The sequence below is a fragment of the Euphorbia lathyris genome, chromosome 8 (assembly GCF_963576675.1).
Source record: "Euphorbia lathyris chromosome 8, ddEupLath1.1, whole genome shotgun sequence".
In the NCBI taxonomy this organism is placed as follows: Eukaryota; Viridiplantae; Streptophyta; class Magnoliopsida; order Malpighiales; family Euphorbiaceae; genus Euphorbia; species Euphorbia lathyris.
This window is the reverse complement of record NC_088917.1, coordinates 58,767,597-58,787,436: the sequence shown is the minus strand read 5'-3', so window position 1 is coordinate 58,787,436 and position 19,840 is coordinate 58,767,597. Positions and strand designations below refer to the sequence as shown.

Genomic DNA, 19,840 nt, shown 5'->3' with positions numbered 1-19,840 from the left:
CTAGTAATAATAATCAAGAGGAAAGTGCATTAACATAAATACAGCAGTAAGAAGGGGTAATACAAAAGTGTGTAAACTATAAAAATGAGTCAAAATGGATTGTCCTACACTAGCACTTCCCCGTAATAACTCTACCAAAGGCGATCATATTACAGGAATAGCTTCCGGCACGCCTATTACAATTTTGACTGCCCAATAACCAATTTGGTCCCAAGCTAAGGAATAACCAGTTACATCAAAAGATGACGTCAATAGAGCAAGAACTACGCTTGTAAGAAATTTTTTTTTGAACCTAGAATATGTTATTCATATAAAAATGGAATTGACATCCTCAACAATAACGTTTGACAGCCAATTCCGCACTACAGTTGATAAAAAAAATCGCTAGCATTGGAACAGGCCTGCCTAGCTACCAAATGTGCAGCCCTATTTGCTAAACGAGGAATAAAAGACAATTTAAAAGAAGAGTTGGATTGCAAAATAGCTCGACAATCATGAACAAGCGATCCGAACTCAGAGATATCATGTTTACACGCATGGATCGCTTCAACAACAAGCTTAGCATCAGATTCAAATTCTACAATCATATATCGCATAGAAGCTAGCCAAATCAAGCTCGTGCGTAAAGCAAGCGCCTCAATTATCTGTGGCTCTTTTATACCTGGAATGAAACTACTGCTACAGAAAAGAAATTCGTCCGCTTCATTTCTGATCACCGTGCCCATTCCACAGCTCCTAATCTCTTTTATCAAGAATTTTAGGTAGCATTATTTTTTTGTAATTAATAAAAATAATATAATTTATGTAAACATAAAATAAAATGTGGGATACATTTTGTGTGTGAAAAGTAACGGTTATAAAAGGTTAAAAGCAATTTGAATTTGATTTAATCGAAAATCAAATTGATGAACGTAGATTGGGAGGAGAATGATCCATTGCTCCACTGATGAGAATCTTATTCATATGTCATAATACTTATGGTCTGTTTGGTATGCCGTAATGCAATGTAATGTAATCAAAGTTGTAATGTAATCAAATTTATAATGTAATGTAATGGAATGATGATTCTATTACAATGTTTGGTTGACAAATAAAAACAAAATGATAGAATGTAATGACCATTACAATACTTATATTTTCCTAATTAAATGTAATTATAAAACTTTATTTACAGAATTATAATAAACGAACAACATGAAAACATGAAAAATGAGAAAAACGTGAAAATCATAAAACACGAAAAATGAAAAAAAAATTGAATCGAAATCAAATACAAAATTATATTAACTGAAATCAATAAATTAATGAATAGTTTTTCGTTTTTTAGTTTCCATTTTCAACATTTTCACTGGTTTTTGTTTTTTTTTTCCGGTTTCCCGTTATTTTTTCATTTTTTGCGTTTTTTTTTTCGTTTTAAAATTTTCATGTTTTTCTCTTTTTGTGTTTTTAATAATGATAAAATGTGAGATTTGATAAATGAGAGGTTAGATTGAGCTTTAAAAATAAGAATTAGAATTACATGCTTTGGATGTAATGGGAATTCAAATCATTTTTCTATGTAATGGGGATTACAAGAGTTGTTGAACAAAATTTAACTAATGGTTTTCTCATTCCATTACAACAAATTTGCAACATGCAACCAAACATGGTAATGGGCCTTGAATGTAATGGTCATTCCATTACGAAGCTCATTACATCTTACCAAACAGGGCCTTACAGTAGTTGAAGACAATTTTAACCGTTAACCTAATTAATGAAACAATTTGTTTTCTTAGATGAGGGAGACATGAAATTATTGATTACTCATCCCAAGCAAAATCAACTCTGAATCAAGAAGTATGGCTAAAAAAAAGTCAAACTTCAAAATTGTTGAAAAAAATTAAAGTACTACAACCAAAACTTAAACTATGAACAATTCCGTTTAATTGGACCTCAATGATCTCTTAGATCTAGCCTAATAATAATCTTAGAGTGATCAAATTACTTAATTAAAATATTAATTAATAGATTTTTTTTTATCTATTACCAATCCTAATTAACTACTAAAAATAAACAAGAACTTTAAAGAGAGAAATTCGCAAACTAGATTCTTCCACTTTGCATGAGCCAAACTCGAATTGTCTTCTTCTTGGACTTCGTCTGAGAAAAATTCAGGTATTCATTCGTTCAATTAGAAGAACAGAAAATTGATTAAAAGAATTGGGGAATGAAACATCTCATTATCTCTGTTGGATGGTGTAAAACAGTGGGCATCACACCCAGAAGTCGATAAAATCACCCAAAAAAAACTCGACCTTCTTCATCCATTTTGCCAGAGATTTTGCTTTCATTCACTCTGCTACTTCTTTTGTTAACGCCCGATAATTAAACTGGTCTGATTTTCTGGAGAATCATCAATTAGTTGCGGGAGAATAAAGTAAAAATAATATCGTTCGATTCTGTTCAAAAAAGGATCAAAAACCGAGGTTCTTGAAATTCAATATTGTTTACGATTATAAATCCAAATTGACTATGTTAAACCCAAAAAAAACTCAATTGAATCATCGATGCTAGTTATCCTAAAAAAAAGCCAGTATCGGTAAAAGTTGAACAAAAAATTTAGGTCCTAAAATTCGGTAAGGGTCCACGAAAAAATCCAGTAGGAAACTCTGTTAAGGAAAAATCCTCATAATATTGAGTATACACATCCAAGTTAAAAAAAAACACTTGAATCCATAATGCATTTAAAGTAGTGATTTTCATGGTGATTTCATGAACTATACAATGCATATTCCACCTACCCCTAATAATCAACCAATGGATCCATCCATATCACAAAAGGTTGAAGAGCAATATGTTTCAATTTCATTGTATAGTTCATAGCGAAGAAGAAGATAGACTCGTGTAATAGCAAAGAAGAAGAAAAAAAGAGGAAGGAGAGATGGGTATAGAAAAAAAATCACAACTTATTTAACCAGTTTAATTATCCGGTGTTCAATTCAGTAGAGGAAGGAAGGAGGAGTAAATTTTTCTCCGACCAACTCAGTAGAGAAAGGTGTGGAGTTTTATCGGTTTTTGCGAAAATGGTTCCTTGTTTTTAGAAGTAAATTAAAGGTATGTTAATTACTATTTTAATTAAGTAATATGATCACTATTATTAAGCTAGATCTAAGGGTGAAGGTTCAAATTTCATATGGTCAAATTGACGGGATTGTAATTCAATATTTCATATCAAGATTCATAAATTAACTTTAAAATCACAATCTTTTAATAACTATCTAAGATAAATAAAAACATTTTCGTTTGAATAGAAGAAAATTTATTAAAAAGCGTGAAAAAACCTCTAGATAAAAACGAGTATCTCCAAACCTGTTTAGTAAAATTTAATTGATTAGTAATAACTATTTGTATGAAATGACAAATGAGGACATTGTGATAAGGGCATCTCCGATACGGGCCCGTATATGATAGGGTCGATTCTGCCACAGCTGACGATGCACACATCAACGAAGGGAGGAGCTGCCGAAATCTGGCTCCACACGCAGTGTGGAGCAGCCCCAAAAATGTCTACTTCTTGAAGTTATTAGCAGACGTTGTGTGGCTGGAGGAATTGCCCACACGCCGTGTGGCCCCTCCACACGTGATGTGGCTTACCTGAGACAGCATTCCGACCACTTTTCATATTGCTGCCATTTCTGATTCCAATTCTGAAATTACTGTCTCGCCACCTTGTTTTTACTGTGATGGTTTAATTACCAACATACCACTTATCCTTTCTATTTACCTTATTACCCATAGCTTTAATTAAATGAATGTAACCCTAGGATAGTTAGCTCTTTTACTTCTTTTAGGGAGAGGTATTTAAACCCTTCTTTTTGTAAGAAATAACAACTTTGATGAAATTTATGAAAAACCTAGCCTCCATTGTTTGAGTGTTCTTCTTTACTTGGGATTAACTTCTTCAAGCATATGCTTGGGAAGAAAGTTTTTTGTGGATTTAAGATTAAAATCCTCATCTCGATTTTAATCTGTATCAGTTGGTATCAAAGTCAAGTCGTTTTCCTTTCCGAAGACTTCTTCTTAGTTATGGTCAACCACGTCTTTAACTAGAAGCTATGAAGTTCAATGATAAGAGGTTTGAAGAGATAGAATCCTTTTTGAAGAGATTGAGTGATACTCTTCAAGAGCAAAATGAGAGGCATCAAGCAAGTATGAGGGAGTTAGCTCTCTCCATTGAGGAACTCAAGTTAGAGGTCTGAAATACCCACCCGCAACCTGCTGGAGGTCCTCACCGGAGGCAAGAAGAGGCTATTCGGCCTCAACCACAACGACACCCAACACCACCACACTCACCATCCCCTAGAAGAAATCATATGCAACAACAAATGAGCCTTTGGGTTCATGAGGTAAGGCATCCTAATGCCATTATTATCCGAAATGCCAATAGTGATAATGATGGAGATATGTTTGATGATTTTGAGTTGAATATGATTGCTAGAAACATGGGTATCCATAATGATGTTGTTGGCCATGGGTATATGAATGCTAGAAATAGGGATGTTGTGAATGATGTTGTTGGCCATGGCCATATGAATGCTAGAAATGGAGATACTATGAATAATATTGATGTATGTGGTCATAGGAGGAGGAATTATATTGGGGAAGACCCATATGTGGAGAATGTGAATGTTAGAGGTGGATATGGGGGAGATTTTGATAGAGATGATGCTTTCAAATTGAAAATTAATCTATCCTCATTTGGGGGTGGACTTGGCATAGAGGGATTCCTTGATTGACTTCTAGAAGTTGAGAGGTTCTTTGATTATGCGGGAATACCAAAAGATAGGAAGGTTCGGTTAGTGGCATATCAGTTGAAAGGTGGGGCCTCGGTTTGGTAGGATAATCCGAAGGAAGAGAGAAGACGATGAGGAAGGGAACTAATAACTAATTGTTATAGGTGGTTTATTAAAATTGTAATTAACCCTAATTGCAAATGGATGGAATTTTCAGAATCACGTTGGAAACGCTGGAATTCCAGCATTGATGGATTTTTCTAGCATTTTCTGGAAATTCCAGAAATCCAGAATTATGAAGAAGAAGAAGGTCAAAAGTCAAAGTCCAATTTATTTTCCCAAAATACCCATGTGCCATGTCACCCAGTTAACAAATTTTCATCCATTTGCCTTGATTTTGGTAACGGCGACAACCACATGGTTGTGTTTGAAAAAAATACCACATGTATCCATATAAATCAGCGAAACCATATGATAATGTATATGTAATTAAACCTAATTTTTATAGACTGTTTATTAAATTTGGAATATTTTTTATTTTATGTATTGATTTTTAACGAGTAAGAGTACTCGCGATTTAAATGAGGCAAGAATGAGATTCATGAAGTATACCCGTTAGGGCAATGGGCAGGTACTCATAAAGAGTTTGGGACTTGAACTAGCCACATTACCCTATCGGTTGTCATCCCTATTTTTCTCGGCTTGTTCGGGGTTAGTCTGTGTGTGTGTGTTTTTTTTGTAACCAAAAAATATATATCAAAGTTAAGGGACCTTAAAGTACAATTTACCCCTGATGACTAAGATTTTGTTTAGTAAACCACTTAATTGCTTAAATTAAAATGTTAAACACTTATTTAATTTAAGTGCGTTTGATAACAGTTGTTTCTCCACCACTTAAATTAATTAATTAAATTAAAAACCATTTATTTTGATAAGTCAAAATATTTAACTTAACATTTTAAGTTAAACGTTATAATATTTTTATATAAATTAAATCATTTGATATCTTCAACCCTTATAATATTCAAGCCTTTAATTTTCAGTTTTCTTAAACACCTAAAACGATAGGGGCACGGTTGTAAATAATTATCTCTTCCCTTCACTCGAGTCTCTCAGCTGAGCTGCCAACACTTTCGTTTCCCCAATTCGATTTCTCATCTCAAAATATTACAAACCTCAATCAGTAGAAACAGTAACTACTGACTGCAAAAACATTTTAGAAGTTGAAAATGATCGGCGTTGGCAAGATCAAGCAGTACTCCAATGTCCTCGACAAACCACTCAGTAAGGGTAAACAAGAGGTACCTCTTCTCTCTTTTCTCTCCCTCTCTCTGCACAAAAGCGATATTCATCCTCTTTGGTTTCCGATTCAATAAGTTATTGCTTGAATTCGTGGATTACTGTCTGTCGTTTTGTTTCTTTAAACAAGTGATTATCTAACCTAACAAGCCTACTTTTGACTGAATCGAATGAAACTTCAGATCTTCACCCCATTTCGATCTTCTGTTCTATATATTTATTTATCAATTGATTGATTGATGTATTATGGGTGAATATGTAAAGTTTCAGAAAATTTATGATCTAAAATCTCTCTTAGGTGAAGGACAGAATGTTTGTTCTTCAATTTGGAGGTCGGTCTTAAAATTTTGTTGATTGATTTTTTAAGTTTGCATTTGTAGGTCAGTCTGAGTGCGTTTGCATTTTTGTTTTCGGAGCTTGTTCAATACAATCAGACTCAGGTGGATAACATTGCTGAACTTGAACGAAGGTAAGTTACCATTTTCACACTGTGTGAGATCCATTGTTTCAACTAGATTTTCTAGTTTTACCTTAGTATATGATTGCCCAATGTTCATTAGGTAATTAAGAATGAATGATAACATTAATCCTGTTCAAAAATATTTTCCTGCTCCGTTAAGCATAAATGGGTACGGGAGATCAATAAATATGAACTGAATTAAAGCATGATGACTGTAAACAAAATTCTAATCGCAATTCCTATGATTAAAACATATACATCTGTAATGGTATAGGACATTTTAATCTAATATATAGCTATCTTGTGTCATTTGCGAAACTATTTGTTTCAATGATGTAGGCTGGAGGATGCGGGCTATGCAGTTGGGGCTCGAGTTCTTGAACTTCTTTGCCACAGAGATAAGGTTTGAGATAAGCTAGATTTTTCATTTGAAAGTTACATGTTGTGAAACCAACTAATTAGCAACTAGTCTGGGTCCAAAGCATGACGTTGGAATATTTGCATAATTGTCTAGGAATAGTTGGGTTATACAAGCAATTATCCATTGTTATTTGTAGACGAGCTCTATCATTAAAGAAGTAAATTATTGATATTTTGGAATTCTTTTTAGTTATTTCATTTGGTAGTAATTGCCAAACAAATTTTGAAATCAATATGATAAAAGCATTGGCTTTCTTCCATTAAATTGATAGTTACGTTCTTATTGGCAGTTTTGTAGAGAGGCATCATAAATATGGGAAATTGTTTAACGTAAATCATTTAAGACTTGGAGTAGGTTGTTATGTCATTGAGTTCTTAATAATAGATGCTACAAATGAGGGTAAGAATTCCCATTCAGTTTATGAGTTAGTTCCAAATAATGATTTAACAACTGCTCTGGGTAATTGAAAGGTTGTGGTTCAGTGTTCTATCATTTATTTAGTCATAAACATATGCTTAATTTATTAGCTTTAAAGGTACATCTGTGGCAAATGCTTTGAATTGCTTTAGTTTGTGAAAATATATGGTATGACTGTTAGTGATGCAGTGCAAGAGTTTAGAAAGCTCGATAAATAGGCTAGAATAGAGAGATTGGCATCAGAACAATAATATAGTAATTAGGTTTAAAGAAGTCCTTATAATTAAACTCTGAATTGATAGAACAAATCAATACATAAGCTTATATCTAGTGGATTATTGATACTTGTTTAATCCTAATTCTAATTGGAAAACTATTACTAATTTAAATAGGAGTCATAAACAAAGAATGATATCTAGAATCCACAATATGTAAAAACTAGAATCCTAATTTATGAAGGAAAATTAATTAGCCAATTACAACTCAACAAATAGACTTGAATAGAAAGAATGGGGTTGGAACAATAATGAAGTAAGGATTGCTTATAGGAGTGGCGGCAATGTGAGCCAAATTGACTTCTTCCTAGTAAGGAGTACTTGGAAAAAGTGTTATATTGATTGATTGTAATGTGATGCATGGTGAGAATACGACAACTCAACATAGAGTAGTGGTGCTTGATTTTCGAAGTAGGAGATGTATAAGAAAATGAATACCACAAGTGGAGACTAAGATCAAGTGGTGGAAACTGCAAGGGGAGAACCAATAAAAATTTGTGGATACGATGGCCACAAAAGATATTTGGTCTTGTAATATGGATTTAGATACAGATTCAGTGTGGACTAAGATGAAGCATAGTATAAAGGAAGTTCTAGGGGAATCTAAAGGTAGCATGCCATCGGGTAAGGACACATCTTGGTGGACCGAAGAAGTACGACAAGCAATAAAGAGTAAGCGATAATACTATAAAATATTGGGGAAATGCAAGAGTGATGAGAACTACGAAAAGTATAAGAGGCTAAAAGGGAAGCAAAGAAGGTCATACGAGATGCCATAGCAAAGGTGAATTAGGATGTGTATACAAGATTGGATACGAAGGAAGGGGAAAGAGACATATAAAGAATTGCCTGTATGAGAGATAGGAAGACGCGAGATCTCGAAAAAGTTAAATGTGTGAAGGATGTGGACCAAAGAGTCCTGGTTGGAGATAAGGATATCAAGGAACGATGATGGTCCTATTTTGATAACTTATTTAATGGCGCGGACAAGATGTTGGAGATATAAGTATCCCTCACGATATGATAAATCGTGACTGCATGCGGAGAATTCAAAAGGGTGAAGTCAAAATGACATTAAAAAGATGAGATTGAAGAAAGCAGTATGACCTGATGGCATCCCTGTTGATATTTGGAGATGTTTAGGAGAGAGAGGAATCGAATGGTTGACGACTTTCTTCAACAAGATTTGGAGAAGCAATAAGATGCCATCGGAATGGAGGAAAAGTACCCTAATCCCTTTGTATAAGAACAAAAGCGATGTCCAAGATTGTGCCAAGTTGCCAACTTTCGAGGAATCAAACTAATGAGTCACACTTAAGGGAAGCACTATTGCTTAATAATCCATCTCAAGATCCCACTACTCTGCACCATGATTGGACAATGCATTTAGCTTTAGTCCATCATACCAATCTTGCTTCTTGATATTGTATATCCTAATACTATGGACTAATTGTGGTCGTAAATTATCATTATACCATTATCATATTCTCAATTGTCAAAATTCTATCATATGTACATAATATGTATAGAAGCATTTTGTGTAGCTTATTTTCTTATGGTAGCTATCTTAATTACCTACATCAAATTCCTTTGTTGTGGTTTCAGTAGCTCTGCAAAAAGAAGAAGAAAAAAAAAAGTTAAATAAATATTCCTATGCCTGTCATTATTAGAATTCTCTAGGTCCAGAACCACCTTGTCATGATAAAATAGAATTAAACGATATGATCAAAATACGTTAGTTCTAATTTAAAAACTATAGGTTGTAACATTTTATATTTCAGCATAGAATTTAAGTGTAATAAATTTAGAAACTTGTATATATATTTTAGGCTCATGCAGCACAATTTATCCAGTTAGATTACCATTGTCTTCTTCCTCTTTCATATCTCTCTACCATGATTATTACAAAGATTCATATTAGAATGTTACATACTTCCCTTTCCTTTGTGTTACCTTTTATCTCTATTTGGACTGAGTGGAGGGTTTTGAAAGTAAACTGCAGAAGAAGTTGTTCAAGAGGTTGTTCTTGGGCTTGGGTGCTTAGTTTTGGCGTGTTCTCTGGTTATCGATGGGTTCATGTGTTGTAAAGAAGATAAGAATAGGAGAAAGATCATAGAAGAGGGTGTTTGTTGACCATGTCAGATAGAAAGGGAACGGTTGGTCAAATGAGAGGGTATGGCAGGAGATCGATTTAGTTGACATAATGGAGAAAATGGAGAAAAGTGATAAAAAAATTCATTTATCTAAGAGTAAGTATGTTTTTTCCTACATATTTAACGGTGGAATAGCAAAAAAATAGACGGAGGGATGAAAGTGTGTTGAGGAAAAAGAAAGTTATGAATCTCATAATGTATTTCTGAAAATATAAAAATTAACTAATATAATATGGAAAAACTATGTTGAAGTGAACAAATAAACCTACACTAGAGGACTGAAGGATGTACAATTGATAAAAGAAGAGTGCCAAAATGGATATAAAAAGGACACATGGTTCTCAAGAAAGTAACATAAGGATTAGACGGAGTGATTCAAAGAAATTTTTTCTAGGGGCTGAGATGCAAATGAGCTTAGTTGTGACTTGCAAGTATCTGCAGACAAACAAAAAAGATAACAGAAAGGAAGGGGGAAAATGTAATTTTTGAATGCGAATCCTTTGACAATCATGGTAGAGAAGGTGAGATACGGAAGTGGAAGACCGTCTGTATCCTTTATGATGCTTCAGCCTAAAACATATATGCAGGTTGCTAAATTTGTAAGACTTAACTTTTTCATTGTTAAAATATAACACGTTCAGATTATAATTTTTAAATTGAATTAGCTTATTTTGTTCATGTTATTAGTTTCCATTCTAACCTGAAGAAGTGGTTGTGGTCATGGAGAATTCTAATAATGGCAAAAGGGAAAAAGAAGAAAAGTATAGCAAAATCTCGTTGCAGTAGATATGAAGTATTAACACCGCAAAAGAATTTGCAGTAGGGAGTGAGATAAAAGAGTAAAGGAAAAAGACAGTTCCCACTAGAAGGAAAAAGCAAAGATGAAATGCTTCTACACATATCTGTACATATGCACGGGATTTTTTCTTATCATAATGGAGATATAATTATAGTATAATGATTATTTACAACCATGATAACACCCATGCCATTACGATTAACGGGTGGGTTGTAAGTTTGTAGCTAATAGGCAATAAGTTTAAGTATTTGGGCCTTTTTCAGCTCTGATGATGCCTTTAGATTGTGAATGTCTTAGTTCAAACTGTAAGATGCTCATTTGCCTTTTGACGAATTGTATGTTAAATTCATACTCAAATTTTCTGCCAACTTTTCATTTGCCTAGAGTTTTATTTTTCTTTCTAATTGATGCCAAATCATGCTATTGAAATTGCATATTGAGCCTCAAATTGCTGTTTGGCTTTCTCAGCTAGTAAGCCAATTGGTTTCACTTCATGGAGATGTATCACTCATTTTTGGTTGGTTCTCAAGTGCTATTTTGTTTTCTTTCTTTTGATGCTGTAGGGAAATAGAAGGGAAACTCGATTGTTGGGTATTTTATCATTTGTGCACAGCACAGTGTGGAAGGTGTTATTTGGAAAAGTAAGTAAGTTCATATAAACATTTGAATTAGTCTTGCACTTTCTTGTATACGAAATTGAATATCAAGTCAATACATCCTTTTAATTTGCATTTTATCATGCAAACCTTCCTTCCCCTCAATTATGCACTACTAAAGATTTCCTTGCATTTTATCATAAAGATTTCCTTTTAATGTTGCATTTTATCATAAAGATTTCCCTTTAATGTTGCATTTTATCATAAAGATTTCCTATTTATGTCCAATAGACAGTTCCAGAAAAATTAGATCTTCCATTCCTTTGTCCCAAATGATTTTCGTTCCATCTATCTTGCTTAGTTGGTGTATGAATGCTTTTCAAGAAAGTGTGCTTGCAGTTATCTTTATCCACTGTCTGGCTTTCTTCATTAGTTTTATTAAGGAATGTGAAGCGAAATCCACCTGCTATGTATCTTCCTCGTCAAATCCTGTGGTTAGATACGTGCTAGTACCATATTCAACTTCAATGTATAATTTGCTTCACTCTGTTATTACATTAGGTAGCTGATTCACTAGAGAAAGGTACTGAACATGAAGATGAATACATGATCAGTGAGAAGGAGCTTCTTGTGAACAGGTTGGCTGTATTTCCTTGCTTATCCTTTCTTAGTATGATAATTTCTTCTACAGTTAGCTGGATTTTTGGGTTTAAGTCATTGTAAAAAAAAAAAAAAGGGCGGCCCGGTCGCATTACGCGTCCCCGCTGAGCGAGGGTCCGGGGAGGGGTCCCACCACAAGGGTGTATTGGGGGCAAGCCTTCCCTTGCCAATTTAATTGGCAAGAGGCCGCTCCTAAGACTCGAACCCGTGACCTCTGGTCACACGACAACAACGTTTTACCGTTGCGCCAAGGCTCGCCCTCTGGTTTAAGTCATTGTATAGATATAAATTTCCCTTTCGTTTTCGCAGATTTATTTCCATTCCAAAGGACATGGGAACATTCAATTGTGGAGCATTTGTTGCTGGAATAGTGAGAGTAGGTGTAACATTGAATTTGTACTTATGAAGTATTCTTGTGAAGGATGGAGTTCTGATGAGTGTGTTTCCTTTCTCCCCTTAAAGGGTGTCTTGGATAGTGCAGGTTTCCCAGCTGTAGTAACAGCACATTTTGTTCCTATGGAGGGACAGCAACGACCTCGGACAACCATTTTAATAAAATTTGCTGAAGAGGTAAACCGTGTGTTTCTTTCTTTTGGCTTCATTATTTACATCTGACTAAATCACTCCTCAAGAATGTCATGTAGTGACATTAATTTACCTAATGCTTGTTTGGTTAAATAAATCTGATGCTCGTTTATGTTAAAATGTTGCTCTTTTTTCAGACAAATGGATGAAGAAAACAATTTTAGAACACTAGTTTATGCAATTCTCTCTACTGTTGCTGTCCACATATGTTTTATAAATTGTAATTTTGGTACTCAATATTTTCCCCTATACAATGTCTTTTTTCCAATTGTTTACTTTTTGAGGCAGGTACTAAGAAGAGAAGCAAGATTAGGAGGTTGATCTTTGTGCCAAGATTTGTTCATGCAACCTTCTACAGCAAAAGAGTGAAGAGTAGTAAAAAACAAAATCACCTCATATGTCAAACTAATCGGTATTATCACCAGCTAGTTCTATTATGACATATATATGTGGCATTATTTGGTTAATATATAACCATTGCCTCTTGAGTTCAGTTGTAAAGTATATATTCTTCTTCCTTTAATTGAGGGACATATGATCGATCCTCTGAATGCAGATTGTGTTTCTTTTAACTGTTAATTCTCCCTTGTAGGTATTTGATATGCTTATGTTTTTATGAGTTATCTATTCATTTTTTTCATTTTGGATGAAACTCCAACTGAATTTACATTGAAGTGTTGTTCATTTGAAATCGGGAAAAATATGCAATTTTTTCTGCGGAATGACTGAAACAAAACGGCATATGAGTGGGTGTGCCTTTTATTTGTGTTTGCAATATTTTCAATTTTGTAGGGATGGATCTCACAGGGTTGGGAGGAAATTTGACCATCCAATGGTCGCAAGAAAACTTAAATGAAGTTATGTATAAACTTTTAATTATTTTTTTTACGGTGAGGACACCCAACAGATTTCAATTACGCGTTCATGAACATTAGTGGACCTTCCATCAGTGCATTTCAGATCCGGGCTCATTTGTTTTCTTTAATGTGTTGCCAAATATTCATTGGTTAGGGTGCACCATTAATAAGACAAGGTAGCTCGTAAACTATTTGAACTTGGTTCGGTTAAAGGTCGGCTAAAAAAGGCTTGACTCGAGCTCAGGATCGACTTGGGACATTGACGAGTCGAGTCTGGTCTTTATTAAGTTCGTCTCGAAAGCTCGCGAATAGACTCAGTTATTTTTTAATTACTATGTATATTTTCTTGATTTTTAATTAAAAATAAAATAATTAATGACTACGGACAAAAAAAAAATGATTGACTCTAACTTTCAAATAGTCACAATTCATGCCGCCTATAAAAAAACACTTAATGGATGTTTTAGATTTTTGGCTAGCTTGAAAATTAAGAATTCAATAAAGTCTAAATTACAAACCCTAAACACTACCATTATTTTTACGTTGCCATTTTTGTGGAGGTTTTTATATATATATATATATATATATATATATATATATAATGATATAACTAATATTTAGAATGGTAGGTTGTTGTTCGTGTTGCTATAGAATTGGATAATTGTTTTCCTTTCAAATGCATTTGATAATTTTGATCACCGGCAATTGCTTCGTCTCGTTGAGTCATATTCAAAAGATCTTGCTTATTGTGATCTAACCCAGATTAAAAAGGAACTCAAACTCTTCATTTTTAAAATTGAGATTGAATGTAAAATTCTCTAGTTTGGAAGGAGTTCTTGCAAAGAAGATGGTTGAGATGTAGTGTCACTCTTTTTACCATTAACGTGTTCACTTATTGAGTTGATTTTAATCTTATTCGTTGCAACATCTTATGTTAAAGTTTATTAAGACTAATTTGAGCAACAAGATTGGTGATGACTTTTTCACAGATTGTTTGGTGTGTTACGTTGAATAAAGAATTTTTATAGATATCGAAAATGAAGTGATTGTGCAACATTTTTTAATATGACATCTCGAATGGGTACATTGCCACGTGTTAGACATTAATTTTCTTAGTATAGGAAAAAAAACTATGTACTCGCATTTTATGATACAACTAGTCGAAAACCCGTGCGATGCACGGGGTATGAAACTTTTATATAATTTAGATAAATAAATAAATTGACATATTTACTTTTAAATAATTTTATATCATGCTATGAAAAAAATTTATATTATGTATATTTGAAATTAATATATATTTTTTAATGATAATTCAAATTAAATTAATTTTAAAAATAATTGACTACTTTTTTAATAGAATTTTACTAAAGATGAATGATTATTTATTTTTACAAAATTCAATGATTTGTACTTTTTAGTAATTTTAATACATTTTCATATTCCAAATATTCTATGAAACAATAATAATAAAATAGCAGATTAATTAAGAAATATATTAGAATATAATAAAAAATCAAAAATTGAATTAAACTATAATTAAAATTAAATATTATATTTACGATACAAAAGAATTACAATATAGGTTAAACAAAAATTGAATTAAACTACAATTAAAATTAAATATTATATCTACGATACGAAAGAATTACAATCTATGTTAAAATGGAAGCAACATCAATATATTATTCTATAAAATATTACAATCAATACTTTTCTAATGTTGCATATGAAGAAACTTTATTAATTCAATTGTTACATATAACAAAAATAAAATTCGTAAGAATTAGTCACAAATTCATCTTGATGATAATTATTTTGGTTGATGGAATTTCATGGTCACCAAGTATTCGAATTCAATTATTCATTCTGCTACAATAACCCAATATATCTAATTGAATCAGTTTAAGATGATGATTTCTCCTATTTTCATCTCGTAATATCTCATCAAGACATTCGATCAATTTGTTCTTCATTCTTTCACTATATAGAATATCATCCATACTCGCAGATATCACTTATTTGACTTCATTAATATTTTCTAATAATTATATATTCTTGAATTTTGTAAGTAAGAAAAACAAACAAAAGAATTGAAAAAAAAATGATGGGACGAAAAAGATAATTAGGAGAGAACCATCTTCCTCTCTGGTTTTTTTTTTTTTTTGAAAATAAGAGAGAATGTCGAGACATAAGCGTATAAAGAGGAGAGTGAAAATATTTTTTGTCCATTAATTAAACATTTTATTTTTTTCTTAATGAAGTATTAAGTCCATAAATTAATTTTAGTTAAATAGAATTAAATCGCAATTGTAACCACTCAGTACAAAAAAAAAAACGTTTTATAATTAATATGTGAAATTAATTATATTAATTAGAATCATTATGCTCGACATTTGAGAATTTGAAGAGATTCAAATAATAATATTTTCTTAATTAATATTTTTCAATAATTTGTTCTATGATCATATTTCATTTTCATCTGTTAAAAAATTTTGAAATACTAAAATTTTTGTACGAACCATAATATAATAGTTAAAAATTATATAAGCCAATGTTGCAAAAGCAATTATCTCAATATCCATAATTAATGTACATTTTTAGGATTTTGAGCATCAAAATTTATTTTTATTTACCTTGATTTTAAATTCGTATCTAGCATAATCCACATTCTTCAAGAATAAACATCTTATCAAGCGTATTAGACGCTTACAATCTCCTTGTCTAGAAAATTGGAAAAAAAAATAACTTCTTGATAATAATAATAATAATAATAATAATAATAATAATAATAATATAACATAATTTATATTGAAATAAACTTCATTGTAAGTATAATATTCCAATATCTCTTTAATATTTTATTTAATATGTCTCAAACTTCAATGAACAACTATCGTGTAAAACTTTATATCTATTTGTACCAAAATGCATAAAAAAAAAATACAATCCATATCAATTAGCTAAACTCAAACTAAAAAAATGAGTGGATTTTAACATGTTCCGAATTAGAAAAATTAATCTAACTTCAATTAAAACTAAAAATTGAGTTCATAAAAAGCCGAAAATCTAAATTTTAGTTAGAGTTAACAATCAAAACGATAACACCTAGGAACATATACTAAAAAATGATGCAAATATATAAAATCTTTATTTTAGTCATTTTGAAAAATAAATAAATAAAAAAGAAAAGATGGATAAGGTAGCGAGAGGTATGGAATCTGGATAACGACATAAATGGAATTTCATCTCTGAAAGATGAAACTATAACAACAATTGTTTAATAAAAATAAAACAACAGCACAATTGAGAAAGCCAAAAAATTGAGTTCATATAAAGCCGAAAATCTAAATTTTAGTTAAGAGTTAGCAATCGAAACGATAACACCTAGCAACATATACTAAAAAAGAATACAAATTTACAAAATCTTTATTTTAGTCATTTTGAAAAAAAAAAGACAAATAAAAAAGAAAACTAGATAAGGTAGCGAGAGGTATGGAACCTGGGTAACGACAGAAATGGAATTTCATCTCTGAAAAATGAAACTATAACAACTATTGTTTAATAAAAAGAAAACAACAACACAATTGAGAACAAAAATAACTACAACATATGAAAAAAATCGAATAATTACCTTGAGAAGCATAAGAATTTCTTGTAATTTTTGACCCTTTTGTGTTTTCCGGTTTTAGTTGTTCATGCATCTTCTATTTCTGTCGGATTTCTTCAATTGAAGCTATCAGTTTGGAAAAAAAAGACAAATAAAAAAGAAAACATGGATAAGATAGCGAGAGGTATAGAACCTGGGTAACAACAGAAATGAATCTGAAAGATGAAACTATAACAACTATTGTTTAATAAAAATAAAACAACAACATAATTGAGAACAAAATAACTACAACATATGAAAAAAATCGAATATTTACCTTCACAAATATAATACTATCTATCGTGACCAATGAATATAATGGTGGAATACTATCTATCATGCTTTATATAGAAGTTTATTTGTGACTTTTGGATTTCCTTTGCTTTGTGTTTTTTCATCTTTCCGTAACTCTTGCTTTGTTTTATTATTTTAATTAATAGGCTAGTAATTATTTAATATATTATAAATATAAAATTTTTATTTTTAATTAATTAAATATTTTTAATCTGATTTTTTACTACGTTGACAACTCATCAAAAAGACCTCTAAAACACTTATTCTCATTTCTCTCTGCTTCCGTAATTATATATAGTATAGATTTGTATTTTAAATTTTTTTTATTTTTATAAATATGTTTAAGTAGAATTTTTTCATACACTGTCAAACCCTCCGAGGTTTCGGTCCTGGCTCCGCCACTGATCGTCTATATGCAATCTCGCCGGCAACAAGGTCATTTGCGATATGTGATTTTGTCTTCTCCAGCTACTAGTAGTAGCTATTATTCTTGGAGCTTGACTATGATAGATAATTTTTTTTTTTTTGGAATTTTACTCGAACGTCTAAAATGGTGCGATTTTACCAACGTTGGCAGTGAAGAACAAGTTTACAATTAACGTTGACAAATTGAGCCAATTTCAGACATCATTATAAACACAAATATTGTGTTCCTTATTCTGTTATATATTTAGTTCTAAAAAAAAGATTTTACATTTTTGTAATGCAGTAATAGGACTGAAGATTAATATTTTTAAATTTGACGAAATATTTGGATTTTTTTTCTAACTCGTACAAAATACAGTAAAAAAATTATTTTTATTTTTATTTTTTTCACATCTATTTATGTGTTTGTGATCTATTACTAATGAGTGATTAAATGACGCACATGTGAAGCGTATGTGACAAAATTCAAAGTTGAGAAAATAGTTTGATGAATTGTTTCTCAAATTGACCAATCAACATTAGGACTAAAATTGCTTTTGACTTCCAATGTTAGGGATATTTTTGTATATTATCCCTATATTTTTATAAATCTTTTAAACTTATATGTAATAAGGCTTTTTTCTTATTCTATGCATATATTATGAATCTGATTATAGCTATTCAAATTTCAGCTCGAGAGGGTTCGACTCGAAACATGAACAAGTCAATATCGAGTCTACCTAAATTCGGTCTCGGTTATACTTGTTAACACCCTTATTAAAAAAAAAAGGTAGTGCAACGAATGCATAGTATAGTTTTCTGTACAAAGGAGATTGTCACGGGTCTCTTATTTTTGTATTAAAAGAACAGTCTAGGTAATTTAGCACATTGACAAATATAGAAATTTTATATCTTTCTTTGGAATGAAATTAGATGTTTTACACCGTTAGAAGAAAAAAAATTTGATACTTCATCAAATCAAGCGTCAATAATTTAAGATGTTATATTAGTGAAATTTAAATATGTTACACACAAATATTCACATGGACCTTAAAATAAATAATGTGCATTATAAAACATAAGGGTTTATCTTAAAAAAACAGATTCTTCTAAATGCACATGATTTATTTATTTTTTTTTTTTTTACTTTTTCTTTCACTCAACACCCATGTAAGATTATTGGTTTTAAAATGGATAAAAGATCATTTTGGACTCTGAATTCGACTTGTCCAAAATTACGTTTAGAAATCAAAATTATTCATATTTTTTTATGAACAAAATTATTCATATTTAATATTAAATTAGTACATAATAATATGTATCGACATGAGGAAGTGACTCGTATTAATAAAATCAATTTTATGACGACATACATCATTTTGAATTGATTTGACTTCAAATATCAAATTAAGTTGTCAAATTGATTTCTAAACTTATTCTATAAACCAACTTTAGAGAACCAAATTGATACTTTATTATAAGTTTAGTAACATTTTAATATATCAAGCATTGAATAGGTTTGCAAGAAAGCCCCCAACATATCTTATCTAATTTTGCTTATATGTATAATGTTGCCTCTTTGGCTGGTGATTATCTTTTGGTGGAATCAATTTAGTTTTACGCAATTACACCTTTTAAATATAAGTTAATGAATTTTGTTATTTTTGTGGACCACTGGATTACAGACTACTGGTCTAGCGTATTTTGAATTTATTAAATATTTAAAACACTATTATATCTTGCTTTCATAGCTTAGTTGGTTAGAGCACCTGTTTAGTAAGCGGGAGGTCTTGAGTTCGACTCTCAATGAAAGCAATATAGATAAAAAAATATTGGGTTTTTTTCAGCCTCTAGCACATATTGATTTTTTTTTTCAAACAATTAGATTAAATTTGTACCATTTCATTTGTTAAAACTAAATCTATTTAGTGGATTTATGTTTTATTAAATAAGTAGGAGGTCATTTTTAGATCGAACGAAATTTACACATAAAATTGGATTAAAGTTGAATTCAAAAGTTGCGATTTTTATTTAAAATTCTGAAACAAGTTCCAGACTGCACCGCTTCATAGGTAATGGTTTTCTGCACTGACTGAATCTTGAGATGAAACGACTGAATCGGTGCCGCCTCAAAGCTCCGATTGCACTGCCTCAATCCTCCTACTGCACCGCTTCATAGGTTCCGCACGATCCCTTAC

The 19,840-nt window shown here is 31.5% G+C and overlaps 1 protein-coding gene and 1 non-coding gene across 2 annotated transcripts; both read left to right on the top strand.

Annotated features, from left to right (window-relative positions):
- Positions 1-5,831: 5,831 nt before the first annotated feature.
- On the top strand, positions 5,832-13,016 carry LOC136203636 (uncharacterized). The gene is made up of 8 exons (XM_065994836.1): positions 5,832-6,073; positions 6,452-6,540; positions 6,871-6,934; positions 11,160-11,237; positions 11,754-11,830; positions 12,162-12,228; positions 12,315-12,422; positions 12,726-13,016. The coding sequence occupies exons 1-8, from the start codon at positions 6,002-6,004 to the stop codon at positions 12,756-12,758; spliced, it is 588 nt and encodes a 195-aa protein (XP_065850908.1). The 5' UTR covers positions 5,832-6,001; the 3' UTR covers positions 12,759-13,016.
- Positions 13,017-19,383: 6,367 nt separating this feature from the next.
- On the top strand, positions 19,384-19,457 carry TRNAT-AGU (transfer RNA threonine (anticodon AGU)). Its single transcript has one exon. It is a non-coding gene; the product is annotated as a tRNA-Thr (tRNA).
- Positions 19,458-19,840: the final 383 nt, after the last annotated feature.

Coding starts and splice junctions, on each gene's coding strand:
- LOC136203636 (XM_065994836.1), top strand. CDS start 6,002: ATGATCGGCGTTGGCAAGATCAAGCAGTACTCCAATGTCCTCGACAAA. Junction 6,935..11,159: donor TTCTTTGCCACAGAGATAAG/GTTTGAGATAAG, acceptor TTGATGCTGTAG/GGAAATAGAAGGGAAACTCG. Junction 11,831..12,161: donor AAGGAGCTTCTTGTGAACAG/GTTGGCTGTATT, acceptor TCGTTTTCGCAG/ATTTATTTCCATTCCAAAGG.